Source organism: Sarcophilus harrisii, chromosome 6 (assembly GCF_902635505.1).
Source record: "Sarcophilus harrisii chromosome 6, mSarHar1.11, whole genome shotgun sequence".
NCBI classification, from domain to species: Eukaryota; Metazoa; Chordata; class Mammalia; order Dasyuromorphia; family Dasyuridae; genus Sarcophilus; species Sarcophilus harrisii.
The window spans coordinates 150,634,917-150,647,565 of NC_045431.1; the positions used below are offsets into that span (position 1 = coordinate 150,634,917).

A 12,649-nucleotide genomic window follows, 5' to 3' on the forward strand; every position below is an offset into this window, starting at 1 on the left:
GAAAGAATAAGATTAGATGAACCTTAAGATTCCTCCCAGCCCTGAATCTACATCCCTATGTGTCTGTGGAAGGCAGAATTGGAAAGATTACAAGCTGATTCAAAATCTTGAAGAATTAATGGAATCTCAAAATCCATGAAAATCTGAATCCTCATCTGGTTTACTGGTTCTCAAACATTTTGGACTCATAATCCCATTATACTCTTTAAAATTATTGAATAAACAGCCTCTCCCTCCAAGAATTATGGGTTATACCTAGTTGCATTTGCCATTTTAGAAATCAAAGAACCTTGATATATTTATGGAAATAATTTTGATCTTTTGTATTCTCAATATGGGTCTTAGGGTATATTAGTGGTCCCAGACCACAGTTTGAGAACCTTTTATCTGAGGCAGAGTTAAGTGACTTATTCAGGGTAACCCATCTAGTTAGTGTCTGAGGCTGGATTTGAACTTATGTCCTCTTGACTCCAGGCCTATTGCTATATCCATTGCACCACTTAATTAACCTGAACATACATAGTGAATGGCACAGAAATCCATTTATTAATTCAGAGGAAGGAGCTATGTTACTCAGATAATCTAGGAGAGAGTTCTAGCTCTCACTCAGGGGGAAATTCCTCCAAATCTCTCAAGTAGCAATTTGGGGATAAGGACATGATATAGACTACCAGCCTTTCTCATGTCTTTCCAGAATCTTCCTTCAGCTACCTGAAGTAGATTGGTCTCTTCCATTCTCCCCCCTGAAGGTAGAACCAGAAGTGCTTATTCAAAACTCAGAAACTGGATGAGAATTAATACTTTTGCTTTCTTCCAATCCTCAAGAAGGACAGGACTTTTATCTACAGTACTAAGCATAGTGTCTTAGACCAGTGGGCTTTGAATAGTGGAATCTGGACAACCTAGATTTAAATCCCACCTCAGTCATATCCTGTCAAGTCACTTCTTTGTGTCCTCAGAAAACCTCTGATTGAACTTTGCAGAACCAGTGCATTGCTAGAGGGAGTTTCCTCACCAGGGAATTCTGTACAGTGATGCAATCCCAGATTCAGACTATACAATAAAATAAAACAAAAAATGACAGACTCCAGAAGCTACATTTTAAAGGTTCAGCTATTCTTTTTTTTAAGAGTCCTTTCATTCAACATGTGATTTCTAAAAGTCTATTTAAAAAGCAAAACAAAACAAAAAACACCTTTGTTTTCATGTATATTTCTTTGGGGCAAGAACACAAAATGGAAAAACATTTTCCAAAAGAGATAATAATTACCAATTATATTCAATTCAGGTGTTGAACATACTTGTGTACAACATACAAAATATTGTTCTTTGTTCTAAGTGGAGATAGTAATTTCATTTCTGAGACTTCCCAATTTCTCATTGATTTACGTAGTAAATTAACTTAAAATTTTCTCAGTACTTTGAGCTCTTGCCAAATTACCTTTCTTTCATGAGAATTCTGCTCTTTTTACCCATAAATGAATCTATGATCACAGAAACAGGGCAAACAGCTATAAGATGCTTTAGTTTTCTAATTCAGTGATATCGAAACAAATACTTCACTATATATAGCCTTCATTTCCAGTTGTGAAACTGTTGTAATCAGTAAGATGATTAAGTAGTAAGTGATCAACAACTTAGTGAACCAATCATTTTATGAAGTTCCCAATCACCAAGAAAAAGCCTGCCCAACATTTTCCTTTTTACAACTCATAAAATTAATATTTAAATGGATTTATGATTTCATCAGTGTAGATATTCCCCTCCACTGAGGCAAATTACAACTATAGCATTCCTTCTGATCTTGTATTATTCATGTCCATCTGAAAGAATGATGACTCTTGTCTGGTTCTCATTCTCATGGTTGTCATCTCAAGTTTACCATTGTACCATTTAGGCTTGTCATCTATTGTCTTGTCTATGTGATTGAGATCTCTCCTTTTTCCAATCAGACATTTCACCACTTTTCATTTATATTGTAACCTGCTCACCCACACTGATGAGGTATCTTTCCATTTCTCCTTTGGTTATTTGGAATTTTAATTCCTCTGAGATCATAGTGTTCAATTATTCAAAATAATTTGATTTAAAATAGAACAATATTGGTGTAAAAATAGATTTCTATGGTAGTGAGAATTTTGAGATCACAAAATAATATAGTTTCTCAAATGTGATCTAGCCTACTGTCTTTCTCCTATTAAATTCCAAGACAAGGTCATAAACTGATCATAATATAATATAACATAGGAAGACCCTAAGGAAACTAAAAGGAAGGAAAAGAACAGCAGAGGAAGAGAGGAACAGCAAAAAATTCTCTACTCTTTTCTCATTTACTATTTCAGTGCCATTCTAGGGACCAGCTCCTACTTTCTTCTATGATAAACTTAGTTGGTGACATATAATACCTTACTTTTATTGAAACCATTTGTTACCAAGTTCAGACTATGTTTTAATTGTAAACGAAGTTGGAAATGGTATTGTGTCAACTAAAAAGTCAGTAAGTTTTTCCTTCTTTGTGAAGACCGCGTATTTTAAAATCAGCTGGAGTCAGGAATTCAGGTTAGGGGAAAATCTTCAATCTTTTATTTTCAGTAGAGATGAAGAAGAATCAGAGGTAAAAGGGAACTGAGTCAAGAAGCTAGCCAGACCAGAAGCCACGAGACCAGCAGCCACCAGAACCGAACCCAGCCAGCAATCTCTCCCAGCCTCTTTTCCTGCCCCTGTGCTTCCACTCACCAAAATCGTCATTTCCTATACAACACATCAGGACTTGCACAGAGAGTAGGCAGAGGCCATTCTTTCTCCAAGCACATATATTAATAGAGTATAGTCTAATTACTATTTAGCTCCATGTGCTTGGGACCTCAGTGCATCAACTCAAGCCTCAGCTCATTACACTTATTTCCCTGAAACTTTTTTTTTTGGCATTTACAAGTAATTTTATCTTGGGAGGTTACAAATTAGGTGAAAGACATAGAAACATATTATTATATCAGTAACTCAAATTCCAAGAACAAGAATTCTTAAAAACATGAAATAAAGTTTGGTGACTAACACATAAAAACTTTGTCTTAACCATGAAGAATTTCTGATCAAGTTATTAAATACTTTAATTTCTAGTAAGAAATAAATAATAAGGCAAAATGGTCATTTTAAAGTAGAGACAGTACGTTTGATGTTGGTTAAAAGCTTTTCTAGCGTCTATAATGTATAAAAACATTGTTGGCAAAAACATAAAATAAAGGTTGAATTAATTATGATTAAATAAAATAAATTCCTTCAATAAAATTCACTCCTAAAATTAGTTCATTGGATTCTTCCCATATTAAGTTGGAAAAAATTCTGTTTTGCCCCTTCTTGACCCCAATAAGACAGCTATCTATATTATCAGAAATATATGAAAAATCAGCTCTTCTGTGCACACCCTAAAGAATAGTCTACATGAGCAAAAACAGTCCTATGCAGTCCAGAACTTGGCAGTATTATAGCTATGTTAGTACAACAAAATAACATTTAACAAATACAGTCTCTCTTTATCCTTTCCACAACATAGAGAATTAGATGCTTTTATTATCCCCATTTTATAGATGAGATAAAAAATGAGCAAAACAGAGGTTAAGTGCTTGGCCTTTACTTATGTCTGAGTGAACCCATGAAAATGATCATACTGAAAAGAGAAAGGAAGAAAATGTGCCCATATATTGTAACCCTAAAAAGGTAGCCTAGTAGCCAGGAAAAAAAAACCAAAAAACAAAAAGCAAACACTGGATTTGGAATTGGAGAGTACTAAGATTTCAGTGAATATCCTCTTACTAATATAGTTTGGATGATTCAACTTTTCAGAGCTTTAATTTCATTTGTAAAATAGGAGTGAAAGATGAGTATGTGTGTGTTTGTGTAAGTGTGTATGTGCATGCGTACTTGTATGCATAGTGGAATAACGTACCTTCTTATGGTCCCTTTTGTCTCTAAATATACGATCCTTTGACTAAGAAATGGGAGTATTGGGAGTGAGGAAGAAGGGAAGACAAGATGGCAGTTCTTGCCAAGTAAGAATTCTGCTGAATTTTCCCAAACCCACTTTCTAAACAACTTTTAAAAGGCATATGAAATCAAATTTTGAATAGGATAAGAAATCAAGTCACAGTAAGTAATTTTCTAGCTGATGTCAGCTTAGAGAATGTGGGGTCATCCAGAAGTATGGTGCAACATAGATGCAGCAGTAGGAGCAGTGATGGAAACCAGCAGCAATGGTGTACTCAAGGATAGTAAAGGGATGAAACAGCTGAAAGAAATTCCAGGAGATTCTTGTGTTAGCACTGAGCAGAGACCAACACTATGATAAAGGTCAAAGTCAAGAAATAGGTTGGAAATATGAGTAATCAATAAAAAAGAAGCTGACCATAAAGATCTTTTATGGTGGCATAAACTGAGAAGATAATGATTTGAAAATATCTATAGGCAAAAGCTCCAAAGAAAATGTAAATTTGACACAAGTCCAAAAAGAACTATGGGAAGAGTGAAAGAAAAAAATTAAAAAAAATCTTGTTCCCCCAAGTGAAAATAATCAGATACATAGGGCCAGTTTTATCCATGTCGTGTGCCATTATTATATTAAAAACAACATTGTTAGATTTTGATACATTATTCCTATTGCCTCTTCCTCATATATTCAAGACAGCAGTGCATAATCCTGCCCCTATCTTGGGAACCAAGCCCACTTTAACATAAAGTTCAAAGTCAAGAAAATGTTTGAAAAAAATGAACAAATGAACAATTAAAGGACCTGACCCTAAAAATCTATTATGGTGAAAGAGAAGATAAATATACAAATAAAGAAGAGGATAACATATGTCAAAAAAGATACAAGCAAAGGCTCAAAGGAAAAAAAAAAAAGTGAATCTGACACAAACCTGATAAGAATTCCCTAAAGAGCTTTAAAAAAAAGATTTTTGATGCTCTAAATCACAACGATCAGAGAAATGAAAATTAAGATCTGAGTTACCACTACACACCTTTCAGATTAGCTAAGATGACAGGAAAAATAATGATAAATAAATTGGAGGGAATATGGGAAAACTTGGACACTGGAGTATTGTTGATGGAGTTGTGAAATGATCCAACCATTCTGGAGAGAAATTTGGAACTATGCTCAAAGGGCCATCATCTGTGCAATTTTTTTGATCCAGCAGTGTCTCTACTGACCTTGTATCCCAGAGAGATCATAAAAGGGGGAAAGGGACCCACATATGCAAAATTTTTTGTTGCATCCCTTTTTCGCAGTGGCAAGAAACTGGAAACTGAATGGATACTCATCAGTTATAGAATGGCTGAATAAGTTATGGTATATGAATGTTACAGAATATTATTGTTCTGTAAGAAACAATTAGCAGGATGATTTCAGAAAGGCTTACATGAACTGATGCTGAGTGAAATGAGCAGAACCAGGATATCATTTTTCACCGCAACAAGATTATACAATGATCAATTCTGATGAACATGGCTCTTTTCAACAATGAGATGAGTCAGGCTAATTCCAATGGTCTTTTGATGGAGAGAGCTACCTACACTGAGAGAGAGGATTGTAGGGACTGTGAATCACAACATAGTATTTTTCACTTTTTTGTTGTTGTTTTCTTGTATTTTGTTTTTTTTCCTCATTTTTTCCTTTTTGATCTGATTTTTCTTTTGTAGCATGATAATTGTAGAGATATGTATAGAAGAGTCACATGTTTAAGATATATTGGATCATTTGCTGTATAGGGGAGGAGATAGGAGGAAGGAAGAGGAAAAATTTTGGAACAGAAAATTTTGCAAGGTTGAATGTTGAAAATTATCTATGCATATATTCTGAAAATAAAAAGCTTTAATAATAAAAGATTTTCAAAATAATATAATAAAAATTGGGAAAAAATGAGAATGATGGAAGAAAATTATGAAAAGACATCAACACCTTGTAAAAGAGGCATGTAAACTACTGAAGAAAATAACATCTTAAAAATGGAATTTGACTATCCTAGGTACTCTGCTCTTATTTGCTAGTGATGCAGTTTGAAATCTTAGGAAACCAGCAGATTCTAATGGAAAGAATTTCCTTCACTAAAATTTCAGGTACAAAATTTCACTGATAACAATAACTGTTTAAAAACAAGAATTGGCTAAATGGGAATAGTGGTACAAAAGCTCATTGAAGAAAATAATTCCTTTAAAATTAGAATTGAGCAAGTAGAAGCTAATGTCTCCATAAGACATGAAGAAACAGTAAAACAATGGGGGGGGGGAAGAGAATAAAATGTGAAATATCTCTCAGCAGAAAAATAGCTAATCTGGAAAATAAAAATCGAGGAGAGATAATTTAAGAATTTTTTGACTATCTGAAGGCCAAGATCAAAAAAAGAGATAGTACCCATCACATTTCAAGAAAGCATAAAAGAAAACTGTCTTAACATTATTTTTTTCATTTTTTAAATGTTTTATTGTATTATTACTTGGTCTTCTGTAACTTCACTGGTTTCCCTTTGACCGATTCTAACTTTCAAAGAGTTATTTACTTAGGACTCTTGATCTTTTTTTCTAGTTGGTTGTTTTTCTATTGATAATCTTGTTTTTCTTGAATTGATCTTTTTTCTTTTTTAGTTTTTCCAGTCTTTCATTAAATTTTTAAAGTGGTTTTTTTTTTTTTTAGTTTTTCCATGAATTTTTTTGGGGCAGGAAACCATTTAACATTACTCTTTGAGGCAGGAGAGGCTTTTTCTTTCCTATAGTACTTTTGAAGATGAACTCTGGTCTTCCTATTCCCATTGTAACTTTCTATAGCGGGCTTTCTTTATCTTTTGCCTGCTCATTTTTTTAAAATAATAATTTAATTGTTAATGTAATCACCTCTAGACCTGGCATGGGGAAGAGAGAGCCTTTGGTTCAAGTCTTTCTTCAGTTCTATCCTCAGGCCTGGCACCCCAAACCAAGAATTCCACTGTCTTGTAAATATTCCCAGCCAGTAGCTTCTCTGCCCCCCACTGCTTCTGCACTCACTGTGCCTAAGCTGGTTCCTTCTCACCTCTGCCATGTCTCAGCAACACAGATGGTGTTCCTTCTTAGCAGAGATTCCCTCAATCTTCTCAGACACAGACCCCTGATTTTCTGAGAGATGAAAGTTCCTCTGGTTTGGGGATGTGATTGTGTTCAAACCCAGCTAGCCCTAAAGTCCCTGTTTTAGGAACAATTGATTGTTGTAGACTTATTTTGTAACCTGAAATTTTAGTTAAGTAAATTCTTTCCATTAGCATCTACTGATTCCCTATGATTTCAAACTATATCATTAGCAAATAAGAACAGAATACCTAGGTCTGGTTATATCTTAATGATCTTAAAAGAAGAATAGCCAAAAGAGGAAAAGGAGTTCAGTTTTGATAAGGGGGAATAGAAGGTATGGGGAGAAGGAAGGGAGAAGGATGGGGAGAAGGAAGGGAGAAGGATGGGAAAAATTATTTTATGTAATTTAGGTAGTATTTATTATGATTTCAATATGTTGATCTAAACCTAATTTATGATGAGCCTTATTTCCAAATTTAAATAACTGGTTTAGATATTTAAGAATAAGGATCATTTCTAAATTGATAAATGGTTAAAGGATATGAATATGTAGTTTTTGGGGAAAGATATACCAATTGTCAATAACTACATGAAGAAATTACTACTAATCACTAATCATTCATATCCATCAGATTGCCGAAGTTGACAAAAAAAGGAAAAGGACACCTTTTGGAAGGGACTTTGGGAAAACAGGCACATTAGAGCACAATTGATGAAACTGTGATTCATGAAAACTGTTTTGAACTATGCCTCCAAAGTTACTAAACTTTGTATATTCTCTGACCAAGCAATAGCACTATATAGTCTAAAATCAAAGAGAACAAAGAAAGAACAAAAGGATCCATAAGTACAAAAATAGTTGTGTGAATTTTTGTGAGTGTTGACAAAGAACTGGAAAACTAAGGGAGTACTCATAAATTTGGGAATATATAAATATCAAGGAATACTATTGGGCTATTAAAAATGAAGGGGATGGTTTTAAAGAAATCTGGGAAGATTCTTACAAAGTGATATAGAATCAGGAAAACAATTTTTTTGATTATAGCACTACTGTAAAGAAAAAAGATTTACAAAGATTCAAGAACTCAAATCAATGTAATGATCTAACCACAATTTCAGAAATCAATAATGAAGTATGTTTGCCATCTCCTAACAGGAAAAAAAAATGATAGAGTAAATATGCAGAATGAAAGATATATTCTTAGATATGACCAACATGGGAATTTCTTTTGCTTGATTATGTCTGTTTGTTGGAAACAAATTTAGTTTTCTTTTTTCTTACCAATAGGAAGAGGGGAAAGGTAAAGAAATTTTTGTCAATAAAATAGAACACAATTGGAATGATAATATTGTTGACTAGTTTTATCAGAAATTTTTGACAGAGGATATTATTTTCTAGGCAGCATATTGGTTTATTTCCCTTTTTAGTTTAGATTTTTGGTTCCTCAAAATAATAATAATTTTTTTCTAGTTCTCTAATAAATCCTTCTGGCAGTTTCATTGGCATAATATATTACAAATGAATTTCAAAGAATCATCATTTTTATTATATTTTCACAAGAAAGCCATAAATATTGGCTATTCCTTTTGAAAACTGTTATTATTTCTTAAAGAAGTGTTCATAATTCTATTTATCTAGATATTTTGTATTTTGCTACATTGAGATATTTTTATGGATTTACTGGTTATTTTGTATTGTACTTCCCTTTGTATTACTGCTTCCTGATTTGTTTTAATGTTTTAATATAGAAATGTTGATTTTTGTGGGTTTGTGCAATTTTATTGAAGTTATTAACTGTCTCAGTTTCTTTCCTGCTTTGTTAAGCTTTTCTAAGTAAACCATTTTGTTATCAGCAAATAGGGACAGTTTTGTCTTTTCTTTGCCTATCATAGTATCATATGGACAATAGCTAGCAGGAACCTTAAATACCTTTGAGTCCAACTCTGTCATTCTACAGATGATAAAACCGAGGCGAATGCACAGTAGGATTGTGACTTGCTTAAGGTTACATCTGTCTGAGGAAGGATTAAAAATCAGGTCTTCCTGACTTTGTCTAGCACCCTGTCTGTTAAACCATAATGTTTCTCATCCTTTATTTCTTTCATTTCTCTTTCTTATCCTATTGTTATTGCTACCATTTTTATGAATAGGGCAGATAATGGGGAGTCAGGGAAAGGATATAGTCTTGATTCACTTCTCTATTTATTGGGGAAGTTTCTAGTGTTTTCCCATTATGTATAATGCTAGATTTTGGTTTTAGGTAAATTTTTTTTAAAGTTGCCTATATATCTATATTTTTCAGATTTTTTTTCAAAAATGTTTATTTTACTTTTTCCAAATTTATTCATATCCTTATGTGGTTTTAAATATTTTCTTTTTTATGTTAATTATTGTGTTAATTTTTTTAACTTTGAACTATTATATTCTTGATCATAGTAAATCTGTAAAACTACAACATCTAGACAAAATAGTAAGATACTTTAATATTTCTTTCTTAGAGCTGAAAAATAAAGAAAAGGAAAAATAAGGACTTGAACAAACTCTTAAAAAATTTAGAGCACAAAGATTAATTGCATCTTCTAAATGTGACTATTAAAGAATATACATACTTAACAACTACCTGGCATTGTTAAGAATATGCATGAGTCTATACACATCCACACCATGCATTTGAACACAGAAAAATTACTAATTAATGTTTAATAGTATGAGTGCTAAATCACATCTTTTATAGACCATAACACAATAAAATAATAATCAGTGCAAGGAAACACTATCAGAAGACAGAGAACTAAATGGAGATTTAGTAATAAGTCAAGTCTGTGCTAGACTCTGTGCTAAGTGCTAAAGATGTAAAGAAATACAAAAAATAAAAATAGCCTTTCCTTTCAATGAGCTCATAGTTTTTTGAGGGAGACAACAGATAAAGTATGTAGAAATAGGTTATAGATGGGATTAATAGGAAGTATTTTTTAATATGCCTATTTGATACTTTCTTCTTTTTTTAAAAAAAATATTTATTTATTTTCAATGCACATTGCTTTATGAATCATGTAGGGAGAGAAAAATCAGAATAAAGGGGAAACACTGTGGAAGAGATGAAAAAAAAACAGAAAAAAAGAAATGAACATAGCATGTATTGATTTACATTCAGTCTCCTTAATTCTTTTTCTGGATGCAGATGACATTTTCTGTTGAAAGCCTATTGGGATTGCTTTGGATCGCTGAACCACTGAGAAGAACCAAGTTTTTCACAGTAGATCATCGCACATTCTTGCTGTTATTGTGTAAAATGTATTACTGATTCTGCTTGTTTCACTCAGGATCAGTTTGTGTAAATCTTTCCATGCCTTTCTAAAAATCAGCTTGTTTGTTCATCATTTTTTATAGAACAATAATATTCCATTACCTTCATATACGACAGCTTATTCAACCATTCCCCAATTGATGGGCATCTAATCATTTTCCAAATCTTTGTTACCACAAAAAGAACCACTACAAACATTTTTGTACACGTGGGTCGTTTTCCCTCCTTCATGATTTCCTTGGGAACTGGGAGATATTCTTTGAGAGAAAGTACTTTGATTAAGAAGGACCATAAAAAGTTTTTTTGCAGGTGGTGGGGGTTCAGCTGACATTTGTAGGAAGTCAAGGAATCCAGAAAGTGAAGATGAGGATGAAGTCTTATGCATGAGAGACATGCAGGGAAAATGTCAGAGGTTGGGAAATGAAGTTAGTATGTGCATAATAGCAAGAAAGTCTGTGTCACTGACTTGAAGTTTATATGAAGGGGAATAAGGTATAAGATGCCTGGAAAGAAAGGAAGAGACCTAATTATGAAGGGCTTTAAAAGCCAAACAGAATTTTATATTTGATCTTGCGGATAATAATATGCCACTGGGGTCTAAGGAAAGGGTATGGTTTGTGTCTATGTGAATGAAATTTTAAAGAGTGGGTCAAAGAACAATTTTACAAATAATCATAACAATGAAACAATATCCTTAGAGGGAAAATTGTGAACCTTATTAATGGCCTCAGTATTAAATTTTTGGTGCAACCAGGTGGCACAGTGGATAGAGTCCTGGACCTGGAATCATAAAGACTCATTTAGCCTTGGACATTTACTAACTCTGTGATCTTGGGCAAATCACTTAATTCTGCCTGCTTAATTTCCCACTCCAGTATCTCCGTCATGAAGAGTTGGATATGACAGAAAACAACAGAACAACATTCGGTTTTTAAAAAGAGAAAAACAGCAAATAAAGCCAAAATAGGTGTAAAAGGAGAAATTTTTGAATTGAGAAAGAAATAAACTGTTATTGAATATACACAGTGTGAACGTTTTTCTTCATACATATCCCTTTACTAGTGCAAATATTTCTTGCAAATTTCTCTGGATTATGTTTTCTATGTCTTCTTAGGGATAATACAGTGAAGTCTACTCATTCACCTTATATATTATTTAAGAGCAGAATTTCTACAATTTGCTTTGTCATTAATTTTGCATTTTGTGTTCTGCTTGTGATCGCTGCAGTGCTGCATATGATGCTGTCCTTGACAGAAATGTGGCTATTAAGAAGCTCAGCAGACCATTTCAGAACCAAACACATGCAAAACGAGCTTACAGGGAGCTGGTCCTCATGAAGTGTGTGAATCATAAAAATGTGAGTGGTTTTTTTTTTGTTTTTTTTTTTTTGCTTTTTGGGTTGGCAAATTTGTTTATTAAATAGGAGGAAAATTACATACCCGACTATGGAAAATTATCTTACTCTATGGCTCCCATAATTTAAGATCACTTTTGCTATTATGTATATTTAGTTTGCCCTCATGTTTGTTTTTTGTATCACAGTTCTTTAAAAACTATGTGGTATTCAATGATTAATCCCAAAGATGTTCCCTTTGAATAAAATTAGCCTTCTTTGATTACTTTGTCCTATTTGACCTATATAACCAACAAAACTTCAAAGTCATAGAGTATTTATTTTTAATAGCAGTTTTATCAACAGAAACTATGACATTTCTTTATCAGTTCTAGCCCCATCTACTGGCTTCTTATTTTTTCATGTATACCTTCTGCTTTAGAATGTTTTTTGTAATACAATAATATACTACACAATACTGTATACTATACATCCATTACTTTATATAGCGTTTGCAATTTTTGAAAAAAACTTTTCATCTCTATGCAATTCACAGTGATAGGTGGTATAAGAAAATGGTACTCAAATCTCTTCTTTCTGGATGCCTGTAGTTTTTTTTTTTTTTTTTTTTTTGCTTTAATATGATAATTATTAGTTTTAGTGATGACCTTCCTAGAATTTTGGGGTGGTGATTCTTCTTATGAGGTAATTATTTTGCTCTCTAGTCCTGAAATATCTGAGCAATTTTCATTTATGATTTCTTGCAATATAGTGATCACATTTTTTGATTGATTTAAACTATTTTTTTCATTGATTGTTGATTTTATTGAAGTTCCCTCATTCTTAAATTTTTCCTTCTTAAGTTGTTTTGTAGTTTTTTAGAAAAAATATCAGCTATCTTGCATTTTCTTCCATT

At 32.8% G+C, this 12,649-nt stretch overlaps 1 protein-coding gene across 5 annotated transcripts in view; it reads left to right on the plus strand.

The window, feature by feature from the left end:
• Positions 1 to 12,649, plus strand: part of MAPK10 (mitogen-activated protein kinase 10) — a 164,134-nt gene that overhangs the window by 97,213 nt on the left and 54,272 nt on the right. For all 5 annotated transcript variants that reach the window (XM_031943141.1, XM_031943138.1, XM_031943140.1 and 2 more), the window contains one exon: positions 11,628 to 11,757. In XM_031943141.1, coding sequence (XP_031799001.1) covers positions 11,628 to 11,757 — 130 coding nt within the window. The remainder of the gene's footprint in view (positions 1 to 11,627; positions 11,758 to 12,649) is intronic.